Source organism: Ceratotherium simum, chromosome 10, assembly GCF_057802395.1.
Source record: "Ceratotherium simum simum isolate JZ-2026a chromosome 10, ASM5780239v1, whole genome shotgun sequence".
Lineage (NCBI taxonomy): Eukaryota > Metazoa > Chordata > Mammalia > Perissodactyla > Rhinocerotidae > Ceratotherium > Ceratotherium simum.
The window spans coordinates 65,848,481-65,864,824 of record NC_141909.1 but is presented as its reverse complement, the minus strand read 5'-3'; the positions used below and the strand labels follow the sequence as shown (position 1 = coordinate 65,864,824).

Sequence of the window (16,344 nt, the reverse complement as noted above, 5' to 3'; positions counted from 1 at the left end):
TAAAATGTCCCCCAAAAGATATAAATAAATAAGCCTCCTTAACATGTTGGAGCCATAACATTATGCCATGCGAGGTATGCCTTGTTATTACAATTTTTACAAATAAAAAAAGCATTTATTCAGAATCTTCCTTCACTGTTGCACCATTGAGGCGTCCTCTAAGTGGACCTGCTTTTCAAAAACTTAGCTGATTTACTTGGTTATTCATTCTAATGCTCAAGGCTTTTTGGATTGTAAGAAATTGAAGCCCCACTCCCCCACCCAAGCCTGCTCTAGTAGAAGGGAATTATTGTTAAAAAACAAAAATAGAGGCAAAGAAATGCATACCCAAGGAAAAGAAACTAATTTCAAACTAGTTTGAAACTCATTTCAACCAAATTTCAAAATATTTGTTTTGCTCATAGGTAAGCATCCTCTGCAAGGTGATTTTATGTAATACAAAATCAAAATTAATACTTAGTATGTATTAATATACTAAACATCTTTCTAGGAAACAGGTAGACTTTCTCAGAATGCAAAGGAAAGGTCATATATACTGTTGATATCTGAGCAGACCTTTGTTAAAATTTCCGTTAATGTATATGAGTTGAAAGGCTATAAGGAATAGTGATTAAAATTGCAGACTTAAGAATCAGCCTTGGGCTCTGAGTCCCAGAGCGAGTGGTTTAACTTCTGTAAACCTCAGTTACCAAATGCATAAAACCCAGTGGAGTGGTTGAGAGGATTAATGAGGCAGTGCCTGTAAAGAGCTTGGCTCCTTGCCTGCACACAGTAAGCATTGGAACAGTAGGAGCTGTTATTTTGTAATATTGTGTTGTTCTAAAAGACCACTGGCAGAAGGGAGAGGAGAAAACACTTAAAATGTCATATCCGTTGTATGTGTGAGACCATTATGAAGTGACTCATGATGCTAGAACAGGATGTAGGTGCTATTGCAGTTTCCAAGGGTGTTCGTATATACAAATTGATCATTAAAATGCTGCATATGAAAAAAATTGTTTCTGGAAATACTCTTGTAATATGTGCTACATAAACACCTTTTGGATTCTCTCTGTCTCCAGGAACGGCGAGTGGAACTGTGCCAACATCCGTGCTGTCCTATTCTGATTACATATCCAGGCCTGAGGACCACACCAGTGTTGTCCGCTTTGACAAAGATGAGCGGGAGAAAATGTGCCGGGTTGTTGTTATTGACGACTCCTTGTATGAAGAGGAGGAGACATTCCATGTCCTTCTGAGCATGCCTATGGGTGGGAGAATTGGATCAGAGTTCCCAGGAGCTCGGGTTACAATCATCCCTGACAAAGACGATGGTAAGTACTAATTTACCTGAAAATTATTCCTCCTCCCAGGCAGATCAACATCAGGCACAACCTTCTAGACAGAAAAATGAGAGCGTAAAAGAATTGTAACATGCACATTTATTTTATGCTTGATTTTATAGTGTGGATAATTTTTAAAGTTGGCTGCATCAATCAGTTTGGTTTCCTTGATTTAATGGTTTTAAAGGGCAAAAGTCACATCTATGTGTGTTTTTTCCTCTGTACGGTTTCTTTTACAATATCATTTACCATTAGGTGATAAAACTTAAAATTTCATGGTGAAGAATTGAAGCAATTTTGATAAACTTAATTTATTTCCTTTTTGTTCGTTTTGCTTTGCTTTTAAAAGCTTATATTTTTTAACTTTAATCTCAGTGTTTCAACTCGTTTAACAAAGAAATCCATTAGACAAGGCTGTTAAATGAATAACTAGAAAGGTAATAAGTATACAGGAAATTAAGTCCAATAGGCAGATCTCTGCCCCAAAAAGGAAGAGGGTTTATCCTAGATTGCTCTGCCTGAGGGCAACTAAATTACCATAAAATAATCCTTCTTTCTGAAGGGAAAAAGGAGCAAAAGGGTCTTAGTCTTCCCGGTTCAATAAACAGTTTGTGCTTTCTCGTGAGAAAAGAGAACAAGAGGACAGATTGTGGGTAATCTTGTGAGGAAAGTGAGAGCAGTAAGCTGAGAGAGAGGACCCCCAGGACTTGGATATTTTTCTTTCCCTCTTGATTTTTCCTCATGGTGGATGAAAGAGGATTAAACTGAGGGGATGAATCTTTCGGGTCAGAGAGTAGCTGGAGGAGAGTCCAAAGATGATCATCCCACATATCTGAAAACTCAGGAAGTTTGAGACTAACCTACCCAAGGAGGGCCTGTGATAGTTAAGTGATGGTCAAGTTAAAAAGGTAGTGAGGTGTATCTTGTGAGCTTATCCTCTGTGCCAGGCACAGTGCTGGGTCCTCTGTGCATCCTCTTCCTAAGAAGGCTGTGAAATATATAAGAATGTCCGTTTCTTCCTGAAAAGGTTTCAAAACATTGGTGATGAAAGTTAGGAATGATTTTATCGAGGGGTTTGAAGAAAGTCTTGATTCTACCTTAAACTTAGATAATCCCCTGTGGCTTTAGTTTATTAGTTTAATGAACAGTCCTATTATGTGCTTAAATGAAGTATGGAATTTTTATTTTAAATTCAGTTTATCTTGGAGAGGAAGCCAGTATTTTGAATGTCAGCCAAAACAGAATTAATAGTCCACACTAAACACCTATCTGCTGTCTAGATATCTATCTCTCTATTTTTATTACTATAGATAGAAAGATAGAGATAGATTTAATTTAAAAATAGAAAATATAATTAACGATTTCTTTAGTTCAGTTTGTTTTGTTGGCAAAACATCTTTCCCATACAAATTGTTACGGGACACACATGGGAGAAAAAATAAAGGTATAGCAGAAACCATTATTTATTAGGTGCCAGGCATTTTCACGTACATTGCTAAATCTTTTCCAGAGTGAAGGATGATGTCATTATCCCTCTTTTACATATGACAGGACTGAGCCTTTGAGAGGCCAGAGATTGACTTGAATTTGCAGAGCTGGTACACAGCCAAGTCAGTATCCAGGCCCCAAATACATGACCTTTCCATGCTGTCACTGCCTCTAAACTGGTCCCTAGTGGTGACAAAGTTGTGGAACCATTGGTACGGTATCTACCGTTGCATAATGTTTATACAATACTTTACTATTATCAGTGTTTCATTTGAGCTTTACAGTTCCCTGGGGTAGACAGTGCAAGTGGTATCATGAGTGGGGTAGCCAGACCTCAGAGAGCTGCTCGCCCCAGAAGAGGGCTGGGGAGTTTTGGTGCCACAGGCTTTGATTTTTTTTTTTTTTTTTTTTTTTTTGGTGAGGAAGATCAGCCCTGAGCTAACATCCATGCTAATCCTCCTCTTTTTGCTGAGGAAGACCGGCTCTGAGCTAACATCTATTGGCATCCTCCTCCTTTTTTTTTCCCCAAAGCCCCAGTAGATAGTTGTATGTCATAGTTGCACATCCTTCTAGTTGCTGTATGTGGGACGTGGCCTCAGCATGGCCAGAGAAGCGGTGCGTCGGTGCGCGCCCGGGATCTGAACCCCGGGCCGCCAGTAGCGGAGTGCGTGCGCTTAACCGCTAAGCCACGGGGCCGGCCCCCACAGGCTTTGATTTTAAGGCTTCTTTGTATCATGCAAACAGTGGACCAGAAGTTTGTCGGGAGTGCTGTCAGCAATCATCACTCCTTCATTCACCCAACCCCTGTTTACTACATCAGAAGTCCTGTGGATACTTCTCTGTTTTCTCCCCTCCGTCCTTTTCCTTCCACCTCTAACACCACTGTTCTAGTCCAGAGAGACCCTTTTCAACCCAATGTAGATTATAATAAACTCCTCACACGTCTCACAGCCTGGTATGTCATCCCATGCAAACCCTTGTACCCATTGACACCAATTTAATCTTTCCTAAATGCATGCCATGCATCTCCTCAGCATATTACCATCATCAGGAGGCTGGGCATATTCCCCTTCCCCCATTCAAGAGCCGGCAATACACAAGTGAGAAAAAATAAAGCTTTGCTTCATCTGTTCTCGTGGTGTAATGGCTGAGAAACCTATAAAGCTTATTTCTTAATTAAGACCAAGATTTATAAATGCTATTCAACAAATATTGTAATTTTTTAAAAAAAAATACAATGGCCTGTCCAATTGCAGGATAAGGAAGAAGGAAAAAAGAGAGAGAGAGAAAAGGAAAGGAACAGAGAGGGAGGCACAGAGAGAGTGGCTTTCAAGAGAGCAAATTAAAGACAGGCTGAGGACTAAGAACAGGACAGTCCAAGAAATGAGTGGAGGGAATGAAAGAACAGTACAGGTAAGGGAGACTAGAGACAAGCGCAGGAGGGTCTCCACCGTCAATAAACCACTTCTGTCGCATCCCGTGTGGGGGGTGATTCACTCTCTTCACATTTCTTGAAATGCCGTTAGCAAAATAAACACAATTTACAGTTCTTCAACTACTTTATTTTTAAGTCTTCAGCAGCTGAGCAATGACGTAACTATGACCTACCACAAGGAATTATTCTCTGGACCATGTAACCAAGTAGGTGGCACAGATTCCCCCTGAGGTTTGATCTCCACCCTGAGGTTTAAATTGCAGTGATCCAGCTTGGTATTCAGGTTCGTAAGAAATAGCTTTGGGAAGGCTTACCTATTTACCTTATCCACTGCTGCCTCACCACGGACTTCTTTTGGATGACGTATTTCAGAGACTTGCCCACTGGCTAAATGATGATTTATAGTATTTCTTTAGAGTGAAATCTTCTGATACTTGAGAAATCAAGTGATGATTAATATATCAGATGTCACCTTTATAAAATTGACAATATTGACCTAAAATCTCTAGGACTTACACTCAGGGCTCAATCATTCCTCTTCATTCACTCATCACAGTTTGTTTCTTCCTTGACAGTTCTCAGCATCATTTATTTCTTTCTCTTGTCTTACTGAGCTATGTAGGACGTTTACTATAATGTTGAATAGAGACAGTAGAATAGACATCTTTGTCTCCTTGTCTGACTTGAAAGGAAATATTTATAATGTTTTACCATTTGGAATGATGTATGCTGTAGGATTCTAGTAACATTTTATCAGGTTAAGGAAGCACCTAGTTTGACAAGAGCTTTTATCAGAAATAAGTGTTAAATTTTATCCCCCCAAATTTTCTGCGTCTATTGTAATATCATGGAGTCTTTTTTTCCTTCATTGTGTTCATACAGTGACTTGCATTTTTAGATTTACTAGTATTAAGCCATCCTTACATGCTTGAATAGACTTACTTATTCATGACATATTTTTTATAAATTACTAGATTAAATTTAAGAATATTTCATTTATTATTTTTGCACCTATATTTATAAGTGAGATGGGGTTTAGGTTTGTTATTTGTCTAATTTTAGAATCAAGTTTAGCCTCATTAAATGAGTTGGAATACTATCCTCTTTGGTTTTTTCTCTGGAAACTTTAAATAAAATTGAGACGATTAGTTTTTGCAGGTTTGGTAAAACTATAAAACCACCCATATATATTTAACTAGATTTTGGCCTACTGTTTTAATTTTTTAAATAGTTAGGTATATTTAAGTTTTCTATTACTTCTTAGATTTAGTTATTCTTTTCTAAGGAAACTATCCACATCATCTACCTCTCTAAATTAATGACATAAATTTGTTATAATATTCTCTTAAGATTTGTTTGTTTCTCTTATACCTGTATGTTTGTCTCCTTTTTATTCCTAGTAATGCTTATTCTCTCTCTGGCTCTGTCTCTCTTTCCCTTTCTTTTTCTGTTTTCTTTTTCAACCAATCTTTCCAGAAGTTTGTATATTTTATTAGAATTTCTTTAACCTAATTTTAGTTCTGGGTTTTCTTTTGGTAATTTCTATTACTTTCACTTTCTGCTTCATTAATTTCTATTCTTCACTCAGATCTATCTTTCAGTTGGCTAGTTCTGTCTATACTATGTCTATTTTGCCATTTAACCCATCTATTGAGATTTTTATTTCAATAACTGTACTTTCATTTTGAAAAGTTCTGTGTGGCATTTTTTCATTTTGTCTTTTCATTTCTATCATGTCTTATTTTTTCTTTATATAAATTTCTTCTTTTATGTATTTAGTAATTTTAAACATTTATTTTATAATCTTTATTGTACCATTTTCTTATTGAAGATCTTAAAAGATCCAAATCTCCTGTAAATTGGTTCTGTTGCCTCCTGCTCAGGGTATATTATTTCCTTGTGCATGCTAATTTTGGATCATGAACTCATTTTTAATGAGACTTTATATGTGGGAAACCTGTACAACCTTGGTTCAGAGATTAAACCCCCAGAGCAGTTTTGTGTTTACATTTGCCAGAACCAATTTTTATGTTAATTTTCTTTTCATTTGAAGAGTTCCAACCTTAAATATAAAGTGTCAGTTAGAACCCAAAATCTGCATATTAGATAGGCCAGTAGAAACTTTTTTCTCATCCAGAATCCAGGCAGAAACAACAAGCTCTGTTAGAGGATGGATTTTTCTTCTAATTCACACATCTTCTAGTATCCAGGCTTAAAGCTCGGGGTCTTAGTTCCCAATTCCCACCTTATGTCTTCTGTCCCTGTGGGCTGTCAAAGGCAGGCCACTCTGGGTAGCCCCAATATTGGCTCATCTACATAGCACTCTGGATTTTATTTCTCTCTTTTGTTCTATATCCTTGGGGGCATCCCTTTCATTATTATAAAACCTATATTTAAAATTTTTTTATTATATTTATAGTGTTTGTGATGGGAAGGTTTTCAAGTAGCCACTTCACAATATTGCCATTGTAAATCATTAGAAAAGCTTTTAAGGAGTGAAAACGCCATGTGCTAGCACTGTGCTCTGTAGCGTGCTTGTGGACTGCTCTTCACACGACTAGATTGCCATTTGGACTAAGAGTTCTCATTTCAGAGATACTATGGTTAAGTCAGAGATAAGTCATCTAAACTTCTTTTTTTACCTTTTGGTGTGATAAATTGCTCTTAAGAACTTTAATTTCTGTACATGACATCTTTGGCACAATGATTTAATTACTGAGAAAATGCTTGTTTTTCTTTTATTATATTGGTAGATATCCAAGTCAAGAAAAAATTGATTATTTGAAGTCTTGTTTTAAATTATTTCAATTTTATTATTTACCATGATGCATTCTTCACATAGACAGCATCTCATAGCCAAGGTGTCATTAGGAATAGAAGAGTACCATTGTAAACCAAGTTCCCATGTGAAAAAGATAGGAACGCTTGACAAGGTAGGGAAAATTGGATAGTGCCTGAAACAGCTTACTTCTCATTCATCATCAAGGGTTGCTGGTGACGGAGATAAATAAAGCAACAAATTAAATTTGAAACCACTGAATAAAAACAGCCTTAGTACTTACCTAACAACATATGCAAACACATATTTTAATGTAAAGCATATGAAAAACCCTCTCTCAACCTGTATGCTTTTTTAGTGTCTAAGGTAAAAGGGTCTAGGACAGGAGTAGTGAAGAGTCAACTGAGAAAACCAAGCACCTAGGTTTCTACGTGTGAATTTTCTGGTTTGAGCTGGTCTCATTTGTTATCCTTACTATTCATCCATTTCTTAGCTTGGCCACCATCCCTAACACTGCGCTTGCATGAAGAATAAATGCAAAAGTACAAAGGACACAGAAAACAAAAAATACCGTATTTGTTTCATCTGGCTTATCTCTATCCTTACCACTTGCCTGACATTCAAAGCCAGAAAGTATCTTCATCTAAGAGAGTGAGTGTGCTTCAGCCAAGTAATATCTTTCCTTCCCCACGTCCATTATCTACTCTTCAACATGTGGTAACTGACCTTAGTTTTTGTCATTTAACAGGAGGTCTTTTTTGTTTATTGAAAGTCACTTTAATACATCTACCATATACGTCTCCATACAAATAACACAAAGAGAAACATGGAAACAAAAATGTCTTTCTCCTTCTTGCATGAATCAAAATGTCCCTAGGGTGTGTATTTGCTGCTGTAAGCAGTGAATCTTCCTGCATTAAGGCAAAACACTTTGGTTTGGCATCTTTATTTTCTTTTATCACTCTGCTCTCACTAATGTTCTATATTGTGGAAAGCACAACAAGGTTTCTAAGGATAATATAAAGCAAAGCAAATAAATAATCCTGCCCTCAGAAAGCTTTTTTCATTGTAATGAAGAAACAAGGCAAATGCACATTGAACACAGTCACATACCGAAAAATTCACCAGAAAATACACGATTAACTATAAACAAATACAATGGTGTCCTCTATTTTAAATAAATTCACAATGTAAAATCTTTAACTTAGTAAAGTACAGCACAAATTTAGCTTTGGAAAAAGAAACATGCCACTTTAAAGGTTCCCTGGTGAAGTACATCAAGAGATGGAATCTCTGGATAATGTCACATTGCGGTTTGATATTTATTTATTCATTTGTTCAGCAAATATTTTTAAGAATCCAATATTCACTCATTCATATATCTATTCACTCAAAAAATATGCACCGGATACTAGCATGTTGCTAAGTGAACAGCAAATGGGAACCACAACCTCTGAACTCGTGGGCTGTTCAGATTTCGGGGATACCAGGAAAGAGAAGACATAAGCATAAAATAAACGTACTAAGTGCTCTGCTAGGGAAAGAACGTTTTTCCCAGCCCAGATTTAGGAAGGGCTTCTTAGAAAACATGATTTCCTAGCTGAAATTTGAGGACAATATCAAAGTAGCCCAGTGAAAAGAGAAGGAAAGTGTTTTCCTAGGGGAGAAACTCACAAGTGCACAGGATGAATGCAAGTGATGCATCCAGGGAACTGAAAGCTTGGGTATTGCAAAAATCTAGAGCTCAAACGAGTGCACAGCGAAGAATAATTTGGAGAGATGGGCAGGGAGTCAATCTTATAGGGCCATGTAGCCATATAAAGAAGTTGTGTTTTATTATTAAAATAGAAATAGGGAAGTGTTTTAGGTAGAATGACAAAATCAGATTTGCATTTTAGAAATATCTCTGCACTGGCTAAAATGTAGAGAATAGATGGAACTCCTCAGGAGGCTGTTGGAGGAATACAGGTGATAGTTGACAGTGGCCTGAACAGGGTGTTTGGTTGGGGGTGAAGAGACCAGGAGGCATCCAGTGCTGAGGAAGATGGACAAGGCATGGTAATTGATTGGACATGAAGGGATAGAGGACAGGAAAGTCTGAAGAAGGATGCCTTGGTTTCTAGCCAGGGCAGTTGGGTTAAGAGTGGTACAGTTCACTGAGATAGGAAGAACAGGAGCAGAACCAGCTTGGGGACAAAACAACGAGCTCATTTAGGACATGTTAGTTTGAAGAGCCTACATGACTTGAAAATGCTGGGCATGGAGTAGGCGAATGGAGATACGGGTCTGGAGATTAGCACAGAGTTGTACAGTAGAGACGTTAAGTTACATGTTATCTCTATTGATAATAGTAAAAGTCATAGGAGAAGATAAGATTGCTGGACATGCAAAAATGGCTCTCATATGATTTATAGTATGGACAGATTTTACTCGATTCTTATATTTTGAAAAAAGGAGTGCATTTCATGAATGCTAAGCAAAGAATGGGAAATGGTGAAGAAGAAGGTAGTCAGTATAAGGGTATGACAATCCCAGCAAAGAAAGTGCTGAAAAGAATCTAAGGATCAAACACATTTCTATGTCTAAGTGCTATAAAACGTTCTTAAATCTGTAAGAACTAGCATGCGACAAGCTAGGTCATTACCTTAATTCCCCTTGCTTAACCAAAGCTTTTAGCCAGTCTATTTGGGGTATTTTTTTCAAGATGCAAATATTTCACTCATTTTCTAAATGATAGGAAAGAGAAACCCAAAGCTTATTTTATTTTATTTTTTTAAAGATTTTATTTATTTATTTTTTCCCCCCAAAGCCCCAGTAGATAGTTGTATGTCATAGCTACACATCCATCTAGTTGCTGTATGTGGGACGCGGCCTCAGTGTGGCCGGAGAAGCGGTGCGTCCGTGCGCGCCCAGGATCCGAACCCGGGCTGCCAGCAGCGGAGCACGCGCACTTAACCGCTAAGCCACGGGGCTGGCCCCAAAGCTTATTTTAGAGGCATTTGCTTTATGATCATCTTTGTTGGAATAATTCATGTCTTACTAGCTTTTCAGTCAAGTTTTATTCATATCTCTAAACCTCAGTTTCTCTGAACAAAATGGGGATACTAATTTTACCTATATTTTTTCATTTTAGAAGTTGACATCTTATCATGATGTTTTGCCTATCATATACATAGTTTACAAATGAAAACATTACTGCTAGCCATAAAGTACTGTCTGTGCAGACTTTCACCAGTTCATCACGGAGAGAAGAAAGAATGCCCAGTTTAATGGGGAGAAAGTCCAAGTTCATTCATGCACAATAATACAGATACATAGTAACCGTTGTCATTTTGGAATACTTACTATGTACTAAGGACTTTATGTTACCAAATCAAGTGGACTTGCCTCCTGGTGAGTTAAATAAGACTCTACACCAGTGGAAGTTGTCTCACAAAGTAAAGTGTATTTGCAGCAAATAGGAGGCCATGAGGAATCGTTTCCCAAGTCATGGCGTCCCGAACAAAGGGAAGCTGGAACTTTTATTTCCCTTGGGGAGTGAATATTCAAAAGGGAGAGATGGGTATTTGCTTGCACGGGCTCAGTTGGAGAACATGCTTCCACATAATGAGGCCTAAGCTCCTCCTGGAGAGATCTTTGCATTAAAAATCAGGCAAAGGTCATGGGCATAGCTCTTGTGGTGAGGCTTGGTCAGTTTCAGGATGGCTGGTGGTTGCGTCTCCTTAACACACAAAAGGAAAAGAAACAACTTGGAAAAACAGTTAATTGCTTCCAAACCCACCTTTGAGTTTCTCAAGGTGCCTATTGGGTGATATTTACATGAATTATTCAGGTAAATCTCAAAACAACTATGAAATAGGTAGGTATTTTCTCCATGCGATAGATGGAAAAACTAGGCTTAGAGAAGCTAAGAAAGCTGCTGACGATCACACAGACATGAAGTGTTGGATCTGTGTCCTAAATTCAGGTCCATGTAATTCAGATTTTTTTTTTTTTTTTTTAAAGATTTTATTTTTATTTATTTTTTCCCCCCAACGCTCCAGTAGATAGTTGTGTGTCATAGCTGCACGTCCTTCTAGTTGCTGTATGTGGGACGCGGCCTCAGCATGGCCGGAGAAGCAGCGCGTCGGTGCGAGCCCGGGATCCGAACCCGGGTCGCCAGCAGTGGAGCGCGCTCACTTAACCACCAAGCCACGGGGCCGGCCCATGTAATTCAGATTTGATGTGCTTCGCCACTAAGCTGTAACGAATGCTGAAACTCATCAAGGGGACTAAAATATAAGTAATTCCTAATGATATAACTGAAGGGAAGCAACTGTCATAGAATCCAGAAAAGAATAATCTAAATATGGTCAACATTGGTCGAGGGGGGGATGTTATTTCTGAGGGTGGCCAATTTCTCAATCACTAAAAATTATGTAATTGGAGAAGGGAAAATGTTCAAGCCTGTTACACAATCTGGGTGAAATATCCCACACAACTTTCTAAACTCTGCTGATTGCTGTGTCTGTTTCTGTAGTCATGAGTATGACAGATGATAAATCAACCAACCAACTGTTCCCTGACTAAAAAGAAATAAATCCTTTGTAACTTTGTAACTCAGAGCAATCTGAATTTTAAAAAGTGAACTGAAGAGCCGGCCCAGTGGTGCAAGCAGTTAAGTGCACGAGCTCTGCTGCGGCGGCCCGGGGTTCGCCGGTTCGGATCCCCGGCATGCACCGACGCACCACTTGTCAAGCCATGCTGTGGCGGTGTCCCACATAAAGTGGAGGAAGATGGGCATGGATGTTAGCCCAGGGCCAGTCTTCCTCAGCAAAAAAAGGAGGATTGGCAGATGTTAGCACAGAGCTGATCTTACTCACATAAAAAAATAAAAAGTGAACTGATTCTCCAAAACTAGATTATTCCTCAATGAAATGATAAGATGACGTTTCTGTGTCTGCAGAGCGGGGGACCAAAACCTGGACTGCAAGTGGCTTTTCTTAGGTGCAAATGTCTGAAAATCTCAGCTGGGACCCATGGTCTTCTCTGTGCCAACTCTTAATGGTATGAGAGTAGAGCAGGGCCTCAAAGTACAGAAATATATCCTGATAAAATCTGTGTTGTATCTTCAAGAAACAGCTAATATCTTCATTGTGTTTGGAAGAGACTTACACATGAGCAACACCTTGACGTAAGAATAATGCTGTCCTTTTGTGCAAATATCCTAAACATCCTACATCAACGTCTTTAGTCCTCAGTACTTCAGTAAAGGTTACTTTACTTTAATATTACAGCATTCATTCATTAGGAAGAGTATTAAGTCAGTGCTAACAGTATTTCACCAATCTTGGCTGTCAGTCTTTGGAAGTTAATTAAGGAACATTCAAACTGAATCCATTTTCTGCTTTTGTGTGACAACCCGCAGGGGTTTTAGCTATAGTGGCTGGCTTCCTCGACCACCCTGGAAAAATTAGCACGCTAGATATGAGCCAGGGACACGTAAAAGGCAGCATGGTGAGCCCTATGGTAAATGTAACTCAATTCAGTGCTGTTCAAAAGCTTTCTCAACAACAGGAGTACCACAGAGAAGAAAACATTTCTAGTGCTAGAAAAATGTATCATGGTATGGTATGTGGGTGAAATGTGTTTTATTCATTTGTGCTGAGCTGAAAGAACTGGTCACCATCCTTTCTCTTCTTGAATACTATTATTTGCATTAGTGTAGGCTCCAATTAAGTAATGCTAGGCTAGTCTTTGTAAGGAATGCCAAATTCTATTAAACTAACAACTTGACAAAACAAAGTTGCATTCTGTATTTAGTATGCTTCAGTTAGAACAACATTAAAAATCAAGAAATGGAGAAATGAGTTTCTAACTGCTCAGAATATTACTGCATTGCAGCCGTTAGTAGACTTTTTAATACGGTTGATGATGCTAAGGATTCAGTGAAAGGCAATGGATATTTAACGAGTCCCTACTCTGTGGGAGGCATTGCAGAACTGCACTGAATTATAAAGATTATACCAGTTTTTCCATATGGGAAGGATATTAGATATAATGATGTAGATATTACACTCTTTGAAAACAAAAATAAGATAAAATAAAACAGTATATGTGAAATGTCTTGCCATGTAAAAAAATCTAATCTCACATACCACACACACACAGCAAATATTTGTTTTGCACTTACTAAGTGTAACAGGTGGGGGCTACAAAGACATTTAAGACACAGGCCAGTGTCTCACAATGCTTACGATCTATTCAGGAGAAAAAGTAAGTACATAAAAGGTTAAATAAGAATAATTTATTTCAATAATAATTTGAAATGGTAAAAGGAGACTAAGAAGGCAGAGTGTGATTAAAACCAATTGTATGATCACTCTGAGTCCCAGAAGGACAGATAAAGGCTTTAACTTAACAGATGGAAAGGATTTCGATGAATGGAGAATAAGGCAAGTATTCCAAGATTGCGTGAGTGACAGCAGGAGAGAGAGAAAGGTTTCTGGGGGCAGCGGGCAGCCCACTTTGGCCAGGTTGCCTTTTCTGAGAAAGGTTTAGTCCCAGCTCCTGGGATTGTGTATTAGGAGATCTGGGCTGTAGATACACTTTTGCTACTTTCCTGTCAAGGAATCTTGACCAATCCACTTTTCTTCTTGTACCTGTTTTTCTCATTTGAAACATGAGTATATTACTACCTGAATTTCTTACCTGACAGAATTTTTGTGAAGACCAAATAGCATGATCTGTATGAAAGCACTTTAAAAAATAGCTCAAGACAGAGCCGGTCTTCCTCAGCAAAAAGAGGAGGATTAGCACGGATGTTAGCTCAGGGCTGATCTTCCTCACCAAAAAAAAAAGCTAAAGAAAAGAAAGGTGGGAATCACTGGCAGTAGAGTCTGAAAAACAGGTTTGAAGCACATTGTGGATGCCCCTGCATGAGATGAGGAGTTCCGAATTTATGTGGGAGGGAAGTTTTTTGAACTAGAGTGCAGTAATCAGAGCGGTGTTTGGAGGTTAATTAGACAGCAGTGTAAATGAACAGCATTTGAACCAAAAAGGGAAGTGGAAGTGTAGAGTGAGAACACTGAGGCTGGAAAGGAAACGACCCACTGCTGAGAAAAACCTGCTGTGACATGGACCTCATGTAGGGAAGAAGGGGGAGGGGAGTCCAAAAAACACATATCTAAAAAATTTTGTGCTTGATAGGTTCAAAGAATGGAGGTACCAGTTATTGTAGGGGGTGAGAAGAGGGAAGCAGTCTAGGGAAAGGAAGTTGGAAGATGAGAAAGTCTGTTTAAAATGCCAAGTTCAAGTGACCTAGAGGATATGCAAGTGGAACCAAAGGCCTCTATAAATATGGAACTGACCAAGCTGGAGTTTGCAAGTTGTGTGCACACCTGATGGTGATAACTGAAATCAGGAGAATACAGGAGAACTAGAAGGAAGAGAAGAGAGGGTAAAAAGAGTGAATTACTGTGCAGTAGAATTTCATATATATTTATAATAAATATAAATATGTAAAGTGGAATAAGCAAGGGTTATTAGAATATATTTCTACTAAAGAGTAATATACAGATTGTTTTGGCTGTTAGTTGCAAATCGTAATTAAGTACCACTTGTTATATAACAAGAAAATTGTGGAAATATGCAAAGTTAAGTACATTATTGGAGTTGTCAAATAATAAGTACACCTTTAGGCCCTTTAAACAAATTGGTTTTAAATGTTGCCTCTTTTTCAAATAACTAAAAACTAAAATAGTGGTTTAGTTCCCTTGTTTTATACATCCTTGCAGTCAAATTTAAACCATTTTATGATAAAGAGTCACTTCACATCATTTTTTAAAATTATAGTGGTTTCAGGAGAGGGGTTGCAAAATTACAGGATTGATTCAGTTTTTACAAACTCCTGAGTAGGAGGAGGTAGGAAGGTGAATGTGAATGAGTGAGTCATTCGCTAAGTATGAGTAGGAGGCTCCAGAGAAGGGAGACTTCCCAGGTGTTCCTTTGGGAGGACCCACAGGGTCCCACTGCTGAGTCGTCTCTACTTAATTCTGGACCTGGCTGGAATCAGAGCCCAGCAGGCCAGCTGTTAACAGGGAACAGCTCCACAAGGGGCTGGGGTGCAGGAGCACATATTAAAAATGAAGGCAAATGAGCAAGGGTCTGAGGCTGCTGGGTGGGTTCATTAGCAGTAGGAGTGCGTTTGACCCAACCTGTAATGGTCAGTCGCTTTCGAGGACCTTGCTGCTATGCTGTTGTGAACTCCCCTGGTCTTTTTGAAACTGTTAATACAATGCGCTGCTCACAGCAGGAAAGGCATTAAGAGCTTTGTTCCGCTGTTCACACTCAAGCTTGGCAAGCAGCCACTTGAATCTCTCCTGCTAGTCGCATAAAAACATTCACCGCCATTACCAGAAAAGGCAAAGGCTCCAGAGTTCTTTAGGAGAACAGCTAACCGTTTTGTATAATTTACACTGAAGAATGACCTTATGGCCCACAAGAAAGTGAGCACAGGGAACTGTGCCAGGACGTAGGGCCAGTTCACTCAGAAATAAGCTCTCAACTTCACAAAGTGTACATTTGCAGGTATGTAGTCTTCTTGGGTGGGTCTAAGATATTAAGATTGTGATATTGAATAGGATTATACTGTTTGCAGTATTAAATTAACTCATGTCTTTATTTTTCAGGGCTTCATAGATATTACATATATAATAACAATAATAACAACATGAGTACCTTTTTAGGTGTGCTAGTAAGCCTTTTACATGAATTATTTCATTTAATACACAGACACAAACTATGCGCAAGATTGTATTATGCCTCAATTTCATCATCTGTAAGTGGTTAGGTAACTTGCTCAAGGTCAAACAGCTGGTAAGCATTTCGCCTGGCTGACTAGAGAGTCCATGGCACTAACCACTATGGTCCCACCTCATGTTATACCAGCAGTGTGTATATTTAATATACACGGCTGCCTTCTGATTCTACATAGCAATACTCAAAGACAGTATTAGGTTTCCTAATAGAGAACTTTACAAGATGAAACAAGCTATATACTTTTATATGCCAAGAGCACCTGAGGATTCTAGAATAATTAAAATGTTAAGAGTTACAGATATTAGACTAATTTCGTGTACGTGAACTATTCTGGTTCACCTTTTACCGATTACAACTCCTCAAAGGTTATTAGGAGGCCATGTTGGTACAGTCTGGTACTTCAGCTGGACAAGGATCAGCACTGCCTTTTCCACGTCGTTTAGCAAACTGCCCAGGGGTCGGGGCTGCCCTTCTGAAGGACTAGGTTTGGGCTCTCTTGTCAAGTCCTTGTGGATAAATGC

The 16,344-nt window shown here is 38.6% G+C and overlaps 1 protein-coding gene across 1 annotated transcript in view; it reads left to right on the top strand.

Moving 5' to 3' along the window:
• The window catches only part of FREM2 (FRAS1 related extracellular matrix 2), a 172,796-nt gene that overhangs the window by 98,071 nt on the left and 58,381 nt on the right, over positions 1 to 16,344 (top strand). Inside the window, exon 6 of the mRNA XM_087436139.1 lies at positions 1,062 to 1,313. Within this exon, the coding sequence (XP_087292265.1) occupies positions 1,062 to 1,313 (252 nt within the window). The remainder of the gene's footprint in view (positions 1 to 1,061; positions 1,314 to 16,344) is intronic.